Source organism: Chaetodon auriga, chromosome 22 (genome assembly GCF_051107435.1).
Source record: "Chaetodon auriga isolate fChaAug3 chromosome 22, fChaAug3.hap1, whole genome shotgun sequence".
Taxonomy (NCBI): Eukaryota; Metazoa; Chordata; class Actinopteri; order Chaetodontiformes; family Chaetodontidae; genus Chaetodon; species Chaetodon auriga.
This window is the reverse complement of record NC_135095.1, coordinates 6,609,691-6,628,714: the sequence shown is the minus strand read 5'-3', so window position 1 is coordinate 6,628,714 and position 19,024 is coordinate 6,609,691. Positions and strand designations below refer to the sequence as shown.

General features: G+C 44.5%; 2 protein-coding genes across 4 annotated transcripts; one reads left to right on the top strand and one right to left on the bottom strand.

Annotated features, from left to right (window-relative positions):
• The first annotated feature begins 1,622 nt into the window (after positions 1-1,622).
• LOC143314638 (FYVE, RhoGEF and PH domain-containing protein 4-like) lies at positions 1,623-10,850 on the top strand. Its single transcript, XM_076721678.1, has 16 exons — positions 1,623-1,749; positions 3,343-3,483; positions 3,670-4,249; positions 4,380-4,860; positions 5,136-5,281; positions 5,466-5,622; positions 6,098-6,236; positions 6,451-6,509; positions 7,039-7,182; positions 7,363-7,535; positions 7,783-7,813; positions 7,919-8,002; positions 8,104-8,229; positions 8,328-8,471; positions 8,756-8,896; positions 9,507-10,850. The coding sequence occupies exons 1-16, from the start codon at positions 1,623-1,625 to the stop codon at positions 9,780-9,782; spliced, it is 2,949 nt and encodes a 982-aa protein (XP_076577793.1). The 3' UTR covers positions 9,783-10,850.
• LOC143314639 (DENN domain-containing protein 11-like) lies at positions 9,941-18,927 on the bottom strand. Of its 3 annotated transcripts, none has more exons than XR_013075810.1 (10): positions 18,531-18,927; positions 16,506-16,605; positions 16,081-16,239; positions 14,186-14,342; positions 13,940-14,078; positions 13,530-13,661; positions 13,288-13,438; positions 12,959-13,027; positions 10,916-12,526; positions 9,941-10,859 (listed from the first exon to the last, which is right to left on the bottom strand). XR_013075810.1 is itself a non-coding variant. In XM_076721679.1 (9 exons), the coding sequence occupies exons 1-9, from the start codon at positions 18,925-18,927 to the stop codon at positions 12,331-12,333; spliced, it is 1,500 nt and encodes a 499-aa protein (XP_076577794.1). In that variant the 3' UTR covers positions 9,941-12,330. The 3 variants fall into 3 exon arrangements, 1 of the variants encoding a protein (XP_076577794.1); XR_013075811.1 differs by having other exon boundaries at positions 9,941-10,896; positions 10,983-12,526; XM_076721679.1 differs by having other exon boundaries at positions 9,941-12,526.
• Between the last annotated feature and the right edge of the window lie 97 nt (positions 18,928-19,024).

Genomic DNA, 19,024 nt, shown 5'->3' with positions numbered 1-19,024 from the left:
CGTGCGTGCGTGCATGCGTGTGTGTGTTCACTTACTTTGCTAATAAAGCTGCTTTGAATGGAACTCTCCACTTCACTGTTACCTCTGTGGAACATTAAAATAAGGGAGAATACAAGTCAAGAAATGCTACACAGAAAAGAAACTTTCAACATCCTCATCAAAGTCAAGGAGTACAAAAAAAACACAGAAAAAATTAATTGGCTCATGTGATCATTATCAGTGTGTGTGATGTAAGTATGATCAAGAGGACGTGGTGCTCTCAGTGCTTGCACGTGGCTCTAAGAGCCGTTGTGTTGTTAATTTACAGGATGTGAGGTTAGTTCAAGTCTTCTTTCCGTGTTGGATGTCTTTGGGTATGATGGTGAGCCCTTTATTGTCACTGACAACCTAAATCCCATCACATTGTAAATTTCATTGTGATCATGTCAGGGTTCAACCAAAAGGCTGTAACAAAAGCTTATGTGAAGGTGAGGCGGGCAAAGATCATATCCAAAATTCAGGTGGTCAAAAAGGCAAATCCATCATATAGAAAACAAGAATCAATAGTCCAACGGAACTAAGCAAGGTCCAAGGAAACAAAACAAACATCCAAAACCTCAAAGAACAAACAGTACGAAAAAACTGGAACACTAGACGCACAAGGTAGCACGGATCAATAATTACTAAGGTGGGAAAACACAGGAAGTAAAGCAAAAGATGTCGCATGAGGAAAACCTTCAATATAAAACAGGAAATAACAAAACCAACAACCCAAACTATGACACATTCTTTGCACATATTATTAATTTCATATTTTTGCACTACTTAAAGTTGAGTTTTGTTCCATTTTTTTTTGTCTTTTGTCCTCATTGATCTGTCTTTTTGATGATGTCTTTTTTTTTCTTTTCTTTTTTTTTTTTTTTAACCTATGCAGGTGCATTTAGTGCCGTGTTCAATGTTTAAACCAGAGTCAGATTCCTTGTATGTGCAGGTATACACACACAAACCAATTTTGATTTCCAAACAGATTCTGAATTCTGTAACAGTACAACATTTTGGTGGCTATGCTTGACTCAATCAGTCAGACATATTGCAGTGATGCCAATAGAGATCATTACTGATTTAACTGTAAAGTTCCTGTGATAAATACCCTAGTTGAAATGTACAGTATGTAGGACAGGACAGTAAACTGTCTTTGGTGGTCCTGCTGCAGGTAATGAGGGGGGAATGAATGCAGACAAGCAAGCTGAAATAACACCTAATAACGAGACATTTTCACATTCTTCACCAAAGCCAGAATGACGTGAAGAAGTTCAGTATGAAACATATAAACAGTGAAAGATGTGCTGATGGAGAGATCAGAATATTTGTTCAGGTTTTAATGTAAACTGCTCAGACGCTGTCAAAGCCTCGTTGATTCCCGTCACAGAGGTACAAGTGGCTGCGTGCCTTCTGATTGGTCAATGTCCACCAAGGTGCTTCGGGGCGTGTGCGGGTTTAAATGAGAGGCGGCGCTTCTCAATCAACGGGACCGATGCTGGCTGCGGTGATTGGGCACGTCGCTCTGTCTTTCTATCAGCTGCAGTTTACTGTCCTCCGGAGAAAGAACTGACTCACGTTGCAACAGAGGGGACTTTGTGACGATGTTTGACTTGAAGAAGAGGAATAGTTTGACTCTAACCTGCAGCCGTGAGACGGATGAGTTCAGACGAGTGGCCGTCAGACGAAAAGTCAAAGGTGCTGCGGTGGACTGCCACGCTTCACATACAGGTGAGGTCGCTTTCGTTTAGAGAGTCATGCTTTAGTCCGCATTATGTGTCAGAAATGATCGTAGTAGTAGGCCTATATTGCCTCTAATATTTTTCTATTCAACTTAGGCCAAATAGCAAATGTAACACTGCAATGACTGTTACACTTGCAAAAAAGCACTAAGAGTGACCAGCAGTAACTACATTCTGAGGCACTGCACCTTATTGCTGTTGCTGCAGTCACCATACATAGGCTTGTGGCTTAAACTGGATTTTGTGGCAAAAAAACAGAAAGAAAAAACAAAGAAAAAATATATATGAGTGGTTATTGTTTGGAAACACTGTCCAATATAATGTGTCAGGAAGCTGTCTGTGTTCACACTGATCTGAGTAGTAAGGATGATATGCACTTATTACCTCCTTTTGCCAATGAAACCTTTCAATAACCCTTCAGCCTTAAACACTAAGACAAGGGAAAATGTCAAAAGGGAAAACGGACAATGAAGGTTCTGGCTCTCAGACTCAGACTGCCCCGTTAAGAGGCTGACCAAGGCAGTACTTTGTGTGTGTGCATGTATTTCAACTTTGTTTGATACAGTTGGTGCCTGTTGGCTCTTAGCATTTTGGATTACTGCAGTGAAATCTCTTTCCCCTGATTCAGCCTGGACTTTGCCTGTGTGTCTTAAAACAGGCATTTGTCAATCCCTCTCTCTCTCTCTCTCTCTCTCTCTCACACACACACACACACGTACACACACGTACACACACAAGGCTGCTGTGTTCCCCCATTGAGGCAGAGCTATTCATTTATATGAAAGAAGTACATTTGCCCAATGATACATTCAGATGCAGGATTCAACAGTGCCATTCATCTCTCAAATTCAATTCAGTCATTGTGCACAACTTCAGTATAATTTTATTTTGCAATATCTCTTTAACCTGACTCAGTTACTTAACAGACTGAAATAGTAGAGGCTTTTCAATGACTGACATCACTGTTGCCTATAGATGCAGCCTTCAACATGCATCTGTCTCTGTAATTTTCTCTCAAGCATTTGTCCCCATCTTGTTGTCAGTACTGTCTAAAAAAAAACTACACAATTCTGTGGGTATGGTCACAGTGTTTATGAGTGTGGAACGTAGCCTCTTACACGCTGATACGACTTGTGAAGGTTAGACACGATGGAGAAAAGAGAGAAGTGAGAAAGCAGAAGCATTGCGTTGTTGAGAAAGTAGGCTTTAGCCATCTCCACGTGACGGGCGAATCTGTTCACACTTCGGTCGAGCCAGAAGTGAGCAGGAAAGCTTCAATTTGTTATGCAAGTAATGGATAATCTCGGATAAGCTTTGAAACAAACCAAAGGTAAGAAAAGAAACAGTTACACAGTTTGAAAGTAGTCCGAGTTGGAAAATATTCGGGGAATGTGTGCAATGGTTTTGCGAGACAGATTGGATTTTTCCACTTCTTGTAGTGGTGCAACCAAATAAACTGACGTTTTGTGTTTGAATGTATCACCGAGGATAACTGTGATAAAGCCTCAGTAAAAGACAGAAAAACAAGTATGGCTCACATAGTAACTTTAGTAGTAATAGTAACGCCTGTATTTCTTTTTAGTCGTGAGCAGCGGGGTGTGTGGCTCGTACAGCGGTGGCCGCGCTTGTGACAGCGTCTGTGGATCAGAACCAAACTCCAAATTTGGAGAAGAGGGAGACATCAAGAGACACTCCGCTAAAGGATCACTTTTACAGCCACAAGGTAGGCTGAGTCTACACACATAACCTGAAAAATAAATGGAAGCAGTGTGATTCTTAAAGTTCCTCCTTATTCTTTGAGATCACTGCTTGTCTTAACTCAGTATTTTGTGAACTATACTGCACCTTCAGGACATTGTACTATGATCATAATAATAATTAGCCATGCACGTTGTTTATCTCTTTGCAGTTGCTTCTGAACCAGCTTGTCTCCAGAGCTCACTGAGAGCAGAACAAGCTCAAGCTCACAATCCCACTGCAGGAAAAGTACTTCCTCCACAGATTAATGGCACAGAGCAAGACCAGAGCCCTAAAAGAGCTTGTGGACTTTCTATTTCCTGTGTCAGCCCGGCACAGGATCGTTTAGGCTCCCCCAGTCCTGTCAGAGGAGGAGGGAACAGCTTCTTGAATGGAGTGTCTACAGCACATATCAGCCCTGCCAGACATACTGAGGGGATTCCAAATTTTACAAGCAGTCCGGTTCTTGGATCACCAAGTCCAGGCAAAAGAGGCATTCAGAGCTGTAGTCCACTGAGGGACGGGTGGCACAGTCCTGCTAAGTTGTCCCCAAGGAACCAGAGCCCTCTCGCGGGGAAACTGCGGACCCCCAGCCCTGTTCAAGGGAGGATGGGGAGCTATAGCCCAGCCAAGAACTCTAAATCCTGGCTGGGACTGCACAGAATCCCAAGCAGCATGATGGAGGGGCAAGAGAAGAGAGCGGGGAAATCTCTGAGCGTGCCTGACTTGATTGTTTACTTGGATGAGAACAGGTTGGGTTTTGAATTTGGTCTATTTCTACACCTCAATTACCTTTCCAGAGCATGTATCGCCCAATGTTGAATCCAGTCACTCCCAAATATTACTTGAATTTTCAACGATAGTTGTACTTTATTTCTGCAGGATTCCCACTGAAGAAGTTGAACGCTCTCCTCTGAAACTGCTGCCGTCACCTAACTGCAACAGGCCAGCCGTGACCATCAAAGCACCAGTTAACCAGAGACTCAATCATTCCACAAATGAAGCCCATCTATCGAGCAACAGCAAAGAAAAAAGCAAAGAGCATTCCCCACAGCAGATGAATGGCATAGCGCTGGGGAAAGATGGCTCAGTCCTAAATGTGGGAGGAATAAATGACAGAAAGGAAGACGGGAAAAAGCCCAAAGGATGTGGCTCCAAGTTTTCCTGCCAGAGGAATGAGACAAGTACAGAGGATGGCAGGACTCACAAGGAGTCTGAAGGTAAACTGGATATTGAGAAGAGGAAGGAGACAGCGGATGAGCCAAAAGAGGAAGAGAACACAGAGCAGAAATTGTACAAGATAGCCAGTGAACTCCTGCAGACAGAGAGGGCCTACGTGGCTCGTCTCCACCTGTTAGACCAGGTGAGGGCGGTCATCTGTTTCTGGCTCCTTCCATGAAAACACAATGCACATGATTCTAAAATGTACAGCAACAGCATGCCTCTGTGGATTAGCATAGTTGTTGTTGATATGAGGATGTGAAAGGGATATCATTTACCGCCATATTCTCATGGAACTTGCAAGCAAATTAGCTCCTGCAGTACCAGATACTTGTCGGTATTGATGGATCGAGCATTTTTGTGAAGAGGAACTGTCAAATTCATTTCAGTATGCTGCACCACTATCTCCCACCACAGGTGTTCTGCTTACGTCTGACAGAAGAAGCAGGCCGGGGCTCATTTCCTCCTGAGGTGATAAGAAATATCTTCTCCAATATTTCCTCTATCTACTCGTTTCACGGCCAGTTCCTGCTACCTGACCTGGAAGACTGCATCAGCCGCTGGTGGGTGTTTGTGTCAAAAACATGGAGAACAGGCCTCATGCTGAACTAAAATTACATGGTGCACTTTTAAACATGAAATAAACACCGGAGTCTTAAGAAATATGTCACTGTCCAAATACAAGAGGCCTTATACTATAACTGTAGACCCTTACACCTTCAACCTCTCCACTGCCACCAAATCTAGGTGTGAGAACCCAGGCCTGGGTAATGTCCTGCTGCAGCATGCACCCTTCCTAAGGATGTATGCAGACTACATCAGGAACTTTGACCAGGCCATGGAGCTGGTCAGGACCTGGACTGAACGCTCCACTGCCTTCAGAAACATCATCCAGGACATACAGGTGAGACATAATCAGCAGGGTGTGCATCAGTTCTTACTGCACCTGAAACTATGGAGGTCTAAGCACAGATGCACTGGGACAAAGATTCATCCCTAAACTTTTGTCCAGACCAGCCCAAATACTGGCCCACGATCACCTGTTTTATTAATTGATTGAGTTTTTTTCCTCTTTTTTTTCCTCTTTCTCTATCTCTATCTTGGATAACACATGCTGCCAATACACAATAGAAGCACAACAGTACTCTTCCTCTTCCTCTAGGGGTGGGACAAAGTTTGGATACAGAAATATGTTGCATTACTTTCTCTTTCTCTATACCAGCACTAAATATGTATATCTTGCAAGTTCTGCCTCTCATCCTAAAATGTGCAGGGCTGCGCTGAACAGCAGGCCACCCTGGATTTTGCCTGGTTTGCCCAATGACCAGTGCACACCTGGGTCTGAGCTGGGTGTTCTGTATGCATTGTCCTGTTTTTAGAGTCAGGAGGAGTGTGGCAGCCTGACCCTGCAGCACCACATGTTGGAACCAGTCCAGAGGGTTCCACGTTATGAAATGCTGCTCAGGGATTACCTGAAGAAACTGCCCAAGGATAACCCAGATTATGAGCTTGCTCACAGTAAGTATGCTGCAACAGTCAGTTTATCTCAGCGTATAGATTTCTTCATCATGTGCTGTTAAAGGCTTTATCGGTCACTCTACCAATATCCTTTGCTCCAAGTGTGGCTGTGTCAGATTTTTATGGCGACCCTCTCTCTCTCATAAAGTACATGTTGGTCTCTGATCGGCCATTAAATTTTTAATGAGCAGACCTCCTTTGTCCCTTCCTGCAGAGTCCTTGCAGACGATTTCCATGGCAGCCACCCACTCAAACAGCGCCATCCACAAAGCTGTACGTTACCATTACATATCACATGGTTTACCTTTGTTCTAAGTAAGCTTTCATCGCTGTCACAAACATATCAATTGCATTATATTGTCAAAACTGATACTGATAAGTTTTCACCCATCTAATATTTTGTTTTCATTGATGGGTCATGTAATTGGGAATGCTACAGCTGTAAACTCATCTACTGTGATATTCCGTTTCAATACCCTGTATTGGCCTTTAACATGGAGGGCGGTACATCAGATAACAAGATCCAGTCCATATGGCATACCAAGAGCCTCTGCGTAGTACAACAAGAAGCAATTAGTTGCTGTCATGTGAGGTTCTTCCCAAACTAGTTTCTTTTTGTTTTTTTCTGTTCCTTATTGTTCTACATTATTAACAAAAACAGGAAGCGAAAAAAAAGAAGTTTGTCTCAGTCAAAAGGTTAATGAAATGAAGTATTGTCACCAAGGTAGAGTTTTCTGATTGGACCTGTACAGCTGTGATTGTGTCCACGCTGATCTCTTTCAGTGTTTCCCTTTCTCTGTAGGAGAGCCTGAAGCGGCTGCTGGAGATCTATGAGATGGTCGGAGAGGAGGAAGTGGTCAACCCGGCCAACGAGTTCCTCAGGGAAGGTCGTCTGCTCAAGCTTGCCGCCAGGAACACATCTGCCATGGAGAGGCACCTATTCCTGGTCAGAACGCTGATTTGTTTTCAGAAACAGATGCAGAGACTCATCGTTTCTGATCATATCTACATCTCTAATTTCCTTTTCTGTCATAAAGGAAAACACAGGATTATTCTACATGGAACTACACTCTGAGTCACTCTAGCTAGAGATATCTAAATGATGGTGTATAACCTTTCTCTACAGTTCAACAACTTTCTGCTGTGCTGCACTCCCAAGTTCAGCCTGGTTGGGCAGCGTTTTACTGTGCGCTGCAGGATTGGAGTGGATGGCATGCAGGTGCAGCAGACCACCAATGAGGACCACCCATACACCTTCCAGGTCTCTGGAAAGGAGAGGACCCTTGAGCTGCAGGCCAGGTGTGTGTGTAGTGAAAGTGAGGCAGTATGTTATTTTATTTTTTGACCAAGATTATGTTGTTTTCGGATGTTCTGTGTTTGGTAGTTGACATGTCATGTTGTCAGTTTGTAAATTACATTTGTTCCATTTAAATAATAAATGGGTAGGATTGTGAACATTTTTGCTTCTGATATCAAACTTCACATTTACAGCGTATGGATTCATTTAATTGTAATTTAGTGGGTTTTTCCTTTTTTTTTTTTCAAGCTCTGACCAAGACAGAGATGAGTGGATAAAGGTAAAGGTGTATTTTAATTTACTGTTTGTTGCAACACATCCAGTATTACATGAATATACAAAAATGCTGTCAGCTGAGTTTTCTAAAGCAGGTTTTTTTGTTCAGGTCATTCAGGAAGCCGTTGATGTGTTTCAGAAGAAAAACAAGACCTTCAAATTGGCTTCTAAGGAGCTAAATGTAGAAGAACCAGTAAGTTCGATACTTCAGAAGAGGATTTATGTGCTTATAATCTATTCAGAAAATTCCGTAAGACCATAAAACATCCCAGCTGATGTGTGTTTGTTTTCCAGACGGAGGAACTCGGCCGGCGAGCCCCCCGCTGGATCAGGGACAACGAGGTGACCGTGTGCATGAAATGCCAAGAACCTTTCAACGCAATCACCAGGAGAAGACATCACTGCAGAGCCTGCGGCTGCGTGAGTGACAAGACGTCGTAGCTTTGTGAGGAGCACACAATACAGCCAAAAAACTCATTCTAGGACAGCGTGGCAGTGATGGTGCCTCTGCTCCGCAGGTGGTCTGCTGGAAGTGTTCAGACAATAAAGTGGCTTTAGAGTACGACGGTAACAAGCTGAACAAAGTGTGTAAAGCCTGCTACTCCATCCTGACTGGTCAGAGAGGGGAGAGGGTGGAGGGGAAGAAGAGACGGATGCTGGAGGTGAGCCTTGTGTGCTTTCTAAAGGTTATGATGAGGGTTTAGCTTTCAAATCAATGACAATTATAGCCTTCAGTCATTACTGTTACAAGAACTCAATATAAATGATTTGAGTTCATTTAGACAAGCTAAAACCAAATAAACACTATCGAAAGCTGACTTTAAGAATTCTACTATGGTATGTTCTGTGTAGATAGTTCAAGTCTGTCTTTTTAGGAGCATAAAACACAGCCTAACATAAATGTAGGTCTTTAACAGCATCGTGTTTTCTTTGCCTGTTGTCCCAGTCGGAGATGTCTCCAGTGTCCAGTGATAGTGGGATGAGTAGCTTCCTGCTGTACGGTGACAGTCCCAAGACCTGGCAACAGGTGTGGGCTGTTATCTCCACGGCTGAACCCCTGGCACTCTGTCTGTACGCTGCTCCACAGGTGGGCATCTGAAAGAAAATGTTAATGGAACATATACTGTATTATTCTTGAGATTAATATCTAAGAGTCTATTGCACGTTATTTTCAAACTTTGAGTCATGATGCCATACTCGTGTCTAGAGGATATGCATGTGATGTTGTCATATGTCACCACAGTCACTCCGCAGTGGCAAGCACGCAACGTAACAGTCAGCGTCTGTAGTCACACACTCACATGCGAGGGGAAAAAAGGGAAACACTGGTGAAGTTGTGAAGAGCTGCTCTGCAACCAAAGAGCTGCACAGACTCTTAGAAGTTCTTCAGACAGCTAAAGCATCGCCTCTCCTGCTTTTTATGGATGAAATTAAGCAAAACTCAATTTTTTTTACAAATGTATCTACAGGAAACCAGAGCAGTCTTTGAAGTCCTTGTGATTTTGATCCATCACCTGCAAAAAATTCCAAAGTGTCAGGCTACACATGCAGATACTGTAAATGACAAATGTGTCACTGATTGGTTTGCTTCATGAGTGACATCACTGAATATCCTCTATGAGAAAGGAGTGCTCTGCTACTACTATTCTGTTAGGGAATATTGTCTATTGCTTTCATTCACACCCCCATATTTCCAGGATGTGAAGCCCCTATCCTGCATACCTCTACTGGGCTGCGGTGTGGACGAGTCCCCTCAGGAGCTCCAGGGCCAACCTTGTTTCTGCTTAAGCCAGTGCGGAACAACCCACACTTTCTCCTGCGATGGCTTGGACCTCAAACAGAGCTGGCTGACCGTTCTGAAAGCTGCAGTGACAGGCAGGATGCCGGCGAGCATTAATGGCAACGTGAATGATGGAGGAGTCTCCAGCGGTGAGGAATTTATCATCAATGGCAACACGGAAAACCACTCCTGAACGCTTGAGATTAGTCACGACATACAGCAACAGATGAAACAAGTCCACTGATGTCAAAGATGGTAGCTGTGAATTGCGCGTTTGATCAAATGAATGAAATCTGTCAGTGAAATTCAGGAATGTAAAGGTTATTGATGCATAATACTCAGACTGAGAACTGTGTTTTCCTTAGAAGTGGCGATGCACTTTATTTCTGAAATGGTTTAGAGTAAAATAAATAAAGTGAAGGTGTTTTAACATGAGTCGGACTACCCCTTCAACTACAAACATGGTTGCTTCAGCTCTGTACAGGTTGTCTAAGGTGCCATGCGATGTAGTGTGAAAATATGCTGTGTTTTCTAACAGTGGACAGTTGAACATATAATTGCGTGAGGGCTCAGTGATACACAGAGGCTCTGCGGGATCATAGTTGCCTTACAAAACACATTCAGCTGATCCCATTTCTTCACAGATAACGTAAGAGCAATTGAATATTTACACTCAAAACAGTTTACATCCAAACAAACTGAAAACATTTAAAAAGGATTCAACGGATAACAAAATGATCAGACCTTTAGTTTGTTGTAGGAGTACATCACATCGTTTATGTATCCAGCAAAAAGCCTATAGAGTAACCATGAGCACCAGGTTACCTGAGTGTGCGGCATGTTTCAATCCCACAGAAACGACAAATTTAAAAATATGATTGACATGAAGTGACGCCATTTCAACGGAATTTTTCAGCTTCAGTGCGTGTATTTTCATGTAGTCATTTCGCAATGACATTTAGAGCAGAGGAAAGTCCCAGAAACATGGACCTCCACACAAATCGCTAAAATATACCTGATTGATGGAGGTATGCAGGCGGAAATCCAAAATGTGCCATCAAAGGGAAAAGTTGCTTAAAGCTGCATTAATCAGTATTTAAGACTTAAATGACTACTATCCATTAAGCTATGGTTACTTCTCAATACTCTCGCCAGCAATATGTCCTGCAGTTTTCCAGCTGGTTTCAGCAAAATGTTATGATAAACCGACTCTATACTACCTATCCAGTACTAAACAGGAGACACACAAAGTTAGCAGTTGGGAAGAAAGCTAGAACAGCCAGCGGCTGAAAGACCCAGCTAGTTCTCTCAGGAGATAGTAAAGACCAAAGTAGAGTTAGAAGAAATCAACAGACATGAAACAACTCCATGAATACTGTTTCTATTCGGCCACTTTTAACATATTAGCCATTAAAAACTAATCAAGCCATGATCTGGTAGTAGCTGTCATTTGTCAGTTCTTCTGCCCTCTAGTGGCCAAAATTTGATAAATGCAGCTTTAAGGTTCCCATTTAAATTCCCAATAACAATGAAACTCGTGGTCTCATGTTTCTTTTCTGTCCCTTATGCACGACCACACGTATCAACAGCAATATGCAACATACATACCAACAAGTGCGACGTCTGTTTTGCTGTCGACAGAGCAGAAAGTATATGCCGCTATGGCATGCTTCAAAATGTACAGAGCTTAACGGTTAAAAGAACTGTGTCTAAACCAATTGTGTATGATCTAATCTGCAGATGGCAGCTGTTAAAAAATATCAGTCTCTGAATCGAGAGAACATCCCAGGTTGTGAACTCACCCTCTAAAGGCCTGTCTTTGTCTGGACACCAGAGCCGCAAACACAACTGGACATTTAAAAAAAGCAGTGAAGACTAATCAGTGCTCGTTGCGTAACATCATCTGAACTGCAGGCCCAGCTGACAGCCAGGGTGCAAATAAGCCATTTCAGATAGCCCCTATGTCCTCATGGACGTCACTCTAGTAATTTCGCCTGCTTGTAGTGACGTAAGTTAGCTTTCGAGAAAGGAGGCCCTGATTTGGACATAGAGGCTTAAAAAATGACATGTTTAAATCCAGCACTTGATACAAGGAAAGCAACACTGGCAGAGGCGGACCTATCACACGTACGTGGACACACTGTACATAACGGAAAAAAGCAGGATTATTTACAGGAAGGCCTTCCACTCTCTTACACTTCCACACATTAATCCTCAGTACACATTTTGTTCACTGAAAATCTCCCAAGTCAGCAGCTTCATCTTGGAAGAACTCTCATTCTCTGTCGTTCAACCTGATGTCAAAGTACAGCTCAGGCCACTGTCGTATTAACCTGATGTCGTCATTTTGGGTTTGGACCTACCGTTCGTGCATTCAGACATGGCTCAGTGTTGAAATACTGCAGCTGTGTCTGATCTAGAGAATCACTTTAAGTCAGCCAAGGGTGAGCAATCCGTCTTATCGGTGAGTGTATCTCCAGGATGCTGTATCAAGTAGAATTTACGACATTGCTCTTGGTTATAAAACACCAGAGTCGTTCTTGCCATCCGGTTGTGAGGGAGCAGAACCACAATGAACAAAAGAAGCACAGGGAAATACACCAAAAAATGATACCAGAGAAATTTCTGGAGGCCCAAACTGTCCTGAAGACTCCGAGAAGCCAGTAGTGCAGCACTCAAAGCTCAACCCTCTTTTAAAACCAGCAGGGATGAAAGGCGGAAAGCCAGCCGTCAGTCGTCTCTCAACTACAGCACAGCTGCTCCGACACCAGCAGGGTGTCATAGCCGTAGATCTCCAGCAGATGGAGCAGGAAGAGCCTGTCTCCGTGGGGATCCAGACCCATGGCCCTCACGCTCTCCTGGGTCAGAGTGGGATCGGGGCTCCCTGCCACTTCACTGAGGGTCTGGAAAATCCTGTTGTTCTGCTCCAGGAAAAACCTGGACAAGATTTAAAGGGAAGGTGGCAGGTTGAGATTTGTTCCATGGCTCTTCACTCCACGACTAAAATATACTCTATTTGATCGATTTTTTAAAAATCCAGAAAAGATTGTTCCCTTTTGCCCCCTTTGTCCTGTTTACTTTACTTTCCTCCCACATTCCTGTGGTTTTCAGCTCATGTCAAAGCTGAACAGTATCAGCAATAACATGGAAAAAGCCACACAAAAAATCAAATCAGCACAAATCACGAACTGTGAGAGGAGGAGAAAGGTCAGGAGATGCTGTCTGACTCATTACCTCTTTGATTCAATTTGAAGTTCCTGACCGTTGTTGCCAGGATCCTCACAGAAAGATCAAGTTGTATCTGCTCTGTGTGCAGTGGTTTGTCAGTATTTCCACTCCACTGGCTGGTTAAATGAATCATGTACTCACAGAATAAAGAGATCCTCTTCACTGGACACACAGTCTCCGTTCTCCTCCTGGGAGTACAGCAACATCTGCCTAGATACACACAAACACACAAACAAACATGCTTAATTTCTAGCCTTTCCTTTGAAAACCTACAGTATTTTGATTTACCTGACATATCAGTTCAGTTTGTGGTAGCAGCTGTACTTAAGCACAGTGGCGCTTTGAGCTAAATGCTAATGTTGGCATGATAAAAAAAAGTGCAGCTGAGGCTGATGGGACTGTCATTAGTTTTGCAGATTGTGGATCTTGACAGTGTCAGGAGCAGCCCTGTTATTAGCAGCGTTAACTACCTCTGTTCAGTGAGTTTGCGATACTTCTCCCTGTCTGCAGTGCTGAGGCGGAGCAGAGGCTTCAGGCCGTCTCTGCAGGTCTTTACATTCTGATTGTCTACATACACATCATACAGATCCTTCTTCTCCTCGAAGATCTTCTCAGTAGTACCTGAGGATGAAAACGAGATTCGAGACACGTGAGATGCAGAAGATCACCGGGGCTTTTCACAAATGCTGCCACGTTCTGAGCGTCCGCTTACATGCGACATAGGAGAGCTCGTTCTCCAGGGCGCTGATATCAGCCACATTAACGTAGAAGAAGGGGCGGAACTCGGGCACAGCCACGCCGATCCCGGGGATGGAGATGTTTGCCAGGCAACAGCAGCAGTACACTGAGAGGGAAGAGGGGGTGGAGGGTGAAATTAGAAAAATGATGCATGAGTGTGGGAGAGAAAGACGGCGACATGGGAAGCGAATGTGTGCCTGACGTGTAGGCTGTCCCACGCTGATACAGCTGGAAAGGAACTGCATGTGCGCTGATGTGGAATCTCCTGACTCAGGCAATGAATTGGTAAAAGACACACATTTCTGAATATGTTTAATGAGCTTCAGAGCTCTAAAAGACTTGAAAACGTGTAAATAATCAACTTCCTTTGATGACGATTCCCACCTCTGTAGCAGACCACGCCCACGGGCGGAGGCGAGAAGATGAGGATGCGCCGGCGGAGGAGAGCCAGTTTCCACAGCACCATGATCTGCTCCCCAAAGAAACGGATGAACTGGGACATACAGCCTGCAGGGTGGGTGATCTGGTCCGGAGGCGCACAAGGTCAGTGAGCAGCAGAGCAGAAAAAGAACACTGAACTCTTCAGACACCAGCTGACGCGGTTGAAGTAAGTGGAAATGTCACTCCTACCTTCATCTCAGGGTGCATGCTGTGGTTGATTGCAGCTCCCCAGGCATTGGCCGGACAAGCAGTAACAACACCGTCGCCACTGGGGGGCAGAAGTGCTCTCTTGTCCTCATAGAAGGCCTCCAGGGGAGAGTAGTGGCCTGGGGACTGAAGCTGGAGCCTGGAGCAAGGACAGACATTGAGACTGGAAAATTCAAAACCTTAAAATTAAAAAATCTACACAAATATGCAAGTAGAAATTTTCTTAACTTCAGTTTACAGACAGCAATAATGACTTTTTACACCAAGAGCTGAAATGTGGATTGTGGTCAACGGTCACTAACTAGGGCAGAAACAGTGCAGTGAAACAAATGATAAGATTAAGTTCTTTGTTATACAAATTAATTTGGCCTGGAAACCCCCATTCAGTGACAACAGACTGGAAAAAAAAATGAACTGGATCTCAGTCTGGGAAGAAATATGCTACCAAAGTGCAGAGAGAACACAGCTGCCCAACAAAGACCCTGAGCACGATTACAGAACGTATTTTTATTAATTATTCTATAACCACGACCCCTTTTCACAGCATCCCACTACACCAGAAAACAGAGGGAAGGCGAGAGGGAGAGGAAAAGGGGGAAAGTATCCATAAATTCCTAAATATCTTTACCACCTTGTGACCAACAGTGAGCCCTTTATATAACTGCTCCAGCAGTCAGCAGATGAGGTATCTGGAGCGAGCTACGTGGGGAATGATGAGTAAGGAGCATGACCACTGTGTGACTGGAGGCCAGGAGAGGCCAGAGTGTGGGAACTGTGGGGGGGGGGATCAGGGGAAGCAGAGAGAAAGAGCGACTGAGCATAGAGAGAGCTGTGTTCAAGTGGGACAGGGTTGTGACAGATCTTTGGATGAGCGCAGGCCCGATCACTCCAGCAAACTTATCAATGGTGTGTGCAAAATAAGAAGTGTGCCGTTGTTTGAAGGGGATCTACGGTTCGAGAAAGAGAAAGCAGGAGTCATGCAAAGTGGGAGAGTGTTCTATTTGAGACGAGAGGAAAGAAAGGAGAAGAGGAAGTAGGCCAAGAGGAGTCAAAAAGCCCCAGCAGCGGCCCCCTGAGACCATATCTGAACTCACCTATGAACTTATGTTGCCATACTTGAAGTTTTTTACTAGTGGGACCCAACAGACAAGTGCATGCTGATATGTAGAACTCATGTGGATCATCAACCATAAAAAAGGCTTTTTTTTTTTCTAACATTCTAAACTTAGATAGGAAACATTATCTGCTCAGTATTGTCACTGCGAGTGTGTTAGCATTTAGCTCAAAGGACTGCTGTCCATAAGTGTCGGCTCACAGAGCTGCTAGCATGGCTGTAGGTGGCTTGAAGATTTCAGTCCTGGTTGATTTGGGAGCAGCAAAACAAACTACTGTCGGATTAATAAAGAAGTCTGGCAATAACTGGCCTTTTTCCATCTTTCTGTGAGCAACCACGACTTGATTCTATTTTGCATGCAGCGTGAGTCTGCGGACAGCAGGGCACAGTGTTTGTCACATCACTGAGGAGTTAGAGGTGTGCAGTGGTGAACCTCGCTTATGAACGACTGAGCCTTTCCAGGACCATGTGGCTCGAACAGCCACTAAATGGACATTGTGGTGAGGTTATTTTGTTGTTGTTGTTGTCTTTGAGTTTTGGGATGTTAGTTGGACAAAACCAGCAGTTTGAAATTGTCTTCTTGGAGGCATTTTTCACTATTTTGTGAATTGCTCATATAACTCTTGAGAGATGAATCACTGAAGGACACGATCACTGGCTGAATACCTAATCCTGAATACCTAAGTTTGTTGTTCAGCAACAGTAACAGCTCCTGTCATGTGCGTGCGCAGACCGCCCTGCTGCACAAACTAGCCGCTCTTACCTAACCTGGTGCTCCAGGAAGCTCATGTAGCGGTAGAGCAGGGTGTAGGAAGGCGACAGGATCCCTACCGACTTCATCCTCGCCCCCCTCTCCACCGTGCTCTCCACCGGCATGTTGGCAAAGCAGGCGAGGCCGAAGTAGCTGCCTTTCCGGAAGTAGCTGTGATGGGGAGACAGGGAGAGAGAAGAGGGAGACAGACGAAGCCATGAGTCACAGAAGCAACGGCACTGCCAGATGGCTGGGCTTGTTTTTTTTTTGTTTTTTTTTTTTGCCGGGCAACACTTTCTGTCCTGCCAGGACGAAGACATGGGGCTGCATCCTAATCCACTAAAGTAGCTTCCTCTGCTTAGTTGTGTCCTTCAGGTTGCCAAGAAGGTAGACAGCCTCCTCCATTGTGCACACTGATCATGCACGCACACACTTACATGAAGTCTGTGGTGACTCGGTGGGAGCCGCTGGCGATGGCTTTGAACTCCACTCCCTCCAGGTCCATGTCTTTGGGCAGACACCACTCCAGCATGTTTCCTATCACACCCATGCCACCAAGAGATAATATCAAAATAGGCAGGCAAGCAGACAAACGCTGATACAACACCAGACAGTAAATATATTATCACCATTTCATTCTGTGCTCATGATACAGCAGTGAGACAGCCCAGCTGGATTCCTTGGAATATATTATGTGTCGGTTGGCGCTGACGCTTGAGCGGCAGCTGAGCAAATACAGGCTGATAGGAGCAGGGAGGCAGAGAAGGTGACTCAGACGGTGTGTTTTTTTTTTTTCAATCTATTCATTAGCTACATGTGTCAGTCAGTGGAGTTCCTGCAGACATCAGCCATCTGATTGAGCCTTCGGGTCCGTATCGTCCACTGAGACTGAAAACCACCTGCAGCCAAACACCAAAGACGCTCTCTGACAGCTGTTATTGACATGAAGTATTTCGCTTTAAGTATCATGCGGTATAAAATGCCCATCAAAGCTATTCCCTGTACTAGCAGACCAGTGCATGCTTTGCTTTGAACTGCGATGCATCGTGTGGCATTTGATGCTTGACTTTCATCTGGGCGTCTTGGTGACTTTCTTGCATGTCATTCACGCCTCCGTTTCGTACCTTGTTTAGAGTCAGTTCTATTTGGAAAAATCGAAATTTTTCTGCCAGAATAACACCCTCAAAAAACAACGTGTCAGGGAAGTCAAAGCATATCAAGTCCAGCTGTTTTTTTAGTGTTTCAGGGTGGATTGCTCCTTTAAGTAAGCAGAAGTGGAGATTACTATCTGTAAGTTGGGATGGCGCATATTTTTGACAGTGTGATATCTAAATCTTTGGTAATATGTTGCCAAAACACTGACACAGCAGTCATAATGATCTACAATATATTGTGGTGCTAAGGCAGAGGCGTATTTCCCTTTCTACTCCAACATAAGACTGATATTTGAGCACACAAACTGTAGATATTTTGGTGCTGAGGCTCTGTGCAGTTTGTTATGCGCCGTTTCATTTTGCCTGTTTGTAAAATTCTGCAAATATGACAACATTGACTCTGAATAAAAGAGTATGTTTTCCTCTGTAGGCACACATATAATGATGAACCAGAGCCAAACGTCTTGTAATATTTCATATAATAGATCTTATCCTATCGTGAGTTACCCTATGATTCCTGGCTCTGGCATTAAGGAGACATGTGGCATCAGTTCTTTAGAGTCAGGGTGACAACACTGACCAGGAATCGATCCAGCTAATCTACCTAGAGTCCTATTGGATGCCTTCAAATTGAGGCCCTTCCTGCAAAGCCCCTGTCAGACTGTGTAAACTGATATCAGTGACCCTTCCACTGAGCAGATATTAAAAAAGCGTTGGTATAACCTCTTCATCGCCTAATTATTCTCCTGGTCTCCTGTTAATCTGACATCCTGCAAAATCATCAAAAGGCCCAGCTCCACCTTGGAGGGAATCCCCTGTGCCGCAATCAAGTCAGGTTTTCTGCCTCATTTCTAAACATTAAATCTCTTTATTCTTACATTGATTAGCTCTGTAGGTGAGTAACTTGATTGGCTACTGTTTCACAGAGGCTCATCCTGCCTTCATTAAATATGTATAAGCCTACTCTGCAGAAACAGCCAGCTGATTGGTTTCCATCACAGGACTCATCCTGACATTTGGACATTTTCTGTTCTTTAGTTAGACCACAGAGGGTGTCGTGGCTTTTAATCATGTCTATAAACTTATGGCCAGGTTAGGAAAAGCCACACCTGTAGGAGAAGGTTCTGCAGACTTGGTACAAACATGCGCTCTTGGTTTTGGGCGTCAGACAGAAGAGTTGTTCGCATTTGACGAGGCTTCATCTATTTTTTTTATTCCTGTCTATAAACATCATCCTTTCCCTGGTCTATTAACATTTTGTATTTAATACAGCAAAGATATTACCGTGTTGTATATGTTATGTCCCACCTGATCTGGTATTGAATGTAACCACAAAGACGGAGACAATCTGGTCCTTTTCCTCCCATTTCACCATCCTGTCGTCCAGCGACACCTCCCTCGATTCTGAATCCGAGGGATGCTCCTCGTTGTCGGCACGCAGCGCCTCATCCTTGCCCGCCGGGCTGCTGGAGGTCGCGGGTGGGGCGCTGCAGCCGTCTGCGTTGGAGACAGACTTGCTGGGAGTGGGACCCCCCGGACCGCTGCTCCACCCAAACACCGGCGCGGCGCATCCTGATGAGACACGACTGTTAGACGGGCTCGACAGTCGGTCCTTTGCGGCCGACGGTGCCGCTCCGCCGGGCTTCTCTGCGGACGGAACCTCCTCCCAGTCCAGCAGAGGGGCTCGGTCCGACCGCTCCACCATCCTATCGGCGGTCCCGCCTCGTCAGTCTCACCGTGGATTGTAAATGATGTCTCAGCCGACAGGCACCAGGTCCATCCGTGGATAATTACAGCTCAGA

What these genes read in the sequence shown, in the direction of transcription:
- LOC143314638 (XM_076721678.1), top strand. Translation starts at nt 1,623, where the DNA reads ATGTTTGACTTGAAGAAGAGGAATAGTTTGACTCTAACCTGCAGCCGT. An exon ending in CTGCCACGCTTCACATACAG is followed by an intron (nt 1,750 to 3,342) that starts GTGAGGTCGCTT and finishes ATTTCTTTTTAG; the next exon opens with TCGTGAGCAGCGGGGTGTGT. An exon ending in ATCACTTTTACAGCCACAAG is followed by an intron (nt 3,484 to 3,669) that starts GTAGGCTGAGTC and finishes ATCTCTTTGCAG; the next exon opens with TTGCTTCTGAACCAGCTTGT.
- LOC143314639 (XM_076721679.1), bottom strand. Translation starts at nt 18,927, where the DNA reads ATGGTGGAGCGGTCGGACCGAGCCCCTCTGCTGGACTGGGAGGAGGTT. An exon ending in CGCAAACTCACTGAACAGAG is followed by an intron (nt 13,028 to 13,287) that starts GTAGTTAACGCT and finishes GTGTGTATCTAG; the next exon opens with GCAGATGTTGCTGTACTCCC. An exon ending in GAAGAGGATCTCTTTATTCT is followed by an intron (nt 12,527 to 12,958) that starts GTGAGTACATGA and finishes AATCTTGTCCAG; the next exon opens with GTTTTTCCTGGAGCAGAACA.